Source organism: Sesamum indicum, linkage group LG10 (genome assembly GCF_000512975.1).
Source record: "Sesamum indicum cultivar Zhongzhi No. 13 linkage group LG10, S_indicum_v1.0, whole genome shotgun sequence".
NCBI classification, from domain to species: domain Eukaryota; kingdom Viridiplantae; phylum Streptophyta; class Magnoliopsida; order Lamiales; family Pedaliaceae; genus Sesamum; species Sesamum indicum.
In genome coordinates, this window is record NC_026154.1 from 7,389,750 (window position 1) to 7,390,144 (window position 395).

The 395-nt window shown below is 49.6% G+C and overlaps 1 protein-coding gene across 1 annotated transcript in view; it reads right to left on the minus strand.

Annotated features, from left to right (window-relative positions):
• The window catches only part of LOC105172189 (sphingoid long-chain bases kinase 1), a gene marked incomplete in the record, with an annotated part of 12,321 nt that overhangs the window by 846 nt on the left and 11,080 nt on the right, over positions 1–395 (minus strand). The window contains 1 exon segment of the mRNA XM_011093552.2: positions 88–393. Within this exon segment, the coding sequence (XP_011091854.1) occupies positions 88–393 (306 nt within the window).

The window sequence follows — 395 nt, forward strand, 5'->3', positions numbered from 1 at the left end:
CTTCATCCCTTTGTTGGGCGGGTGGGATTTGGGTGGAGTGGGGGAAGCAGGGGGACTGGGTCGATGGATAACTAGAAGCTTCTTTACCTTAACATATTCGACGTATGGCAAGGAAAGATGTCTGCCCATTTGCAGACGCAGGAAGAATCTCAACAGCTTCAGTCGTCCACTTCCACGAACCAGCAACAGATCCAAGGTGTTGTCATCATGCTCGGCCTTGGGAGCCACAACCTGAGAACTCAAACTTTGCACAGTTTTGCATGAATGATTGCATACGAGGACACCAAGAAATTGACCTTTAGTTACCACCCAATTCTCTTCGGATCTGGGGGCAATTTCCTTTTTGTCACCAGCTTGGGAGTCCTCTGCAGGCCCTGGCAACTCAATAGGATTGG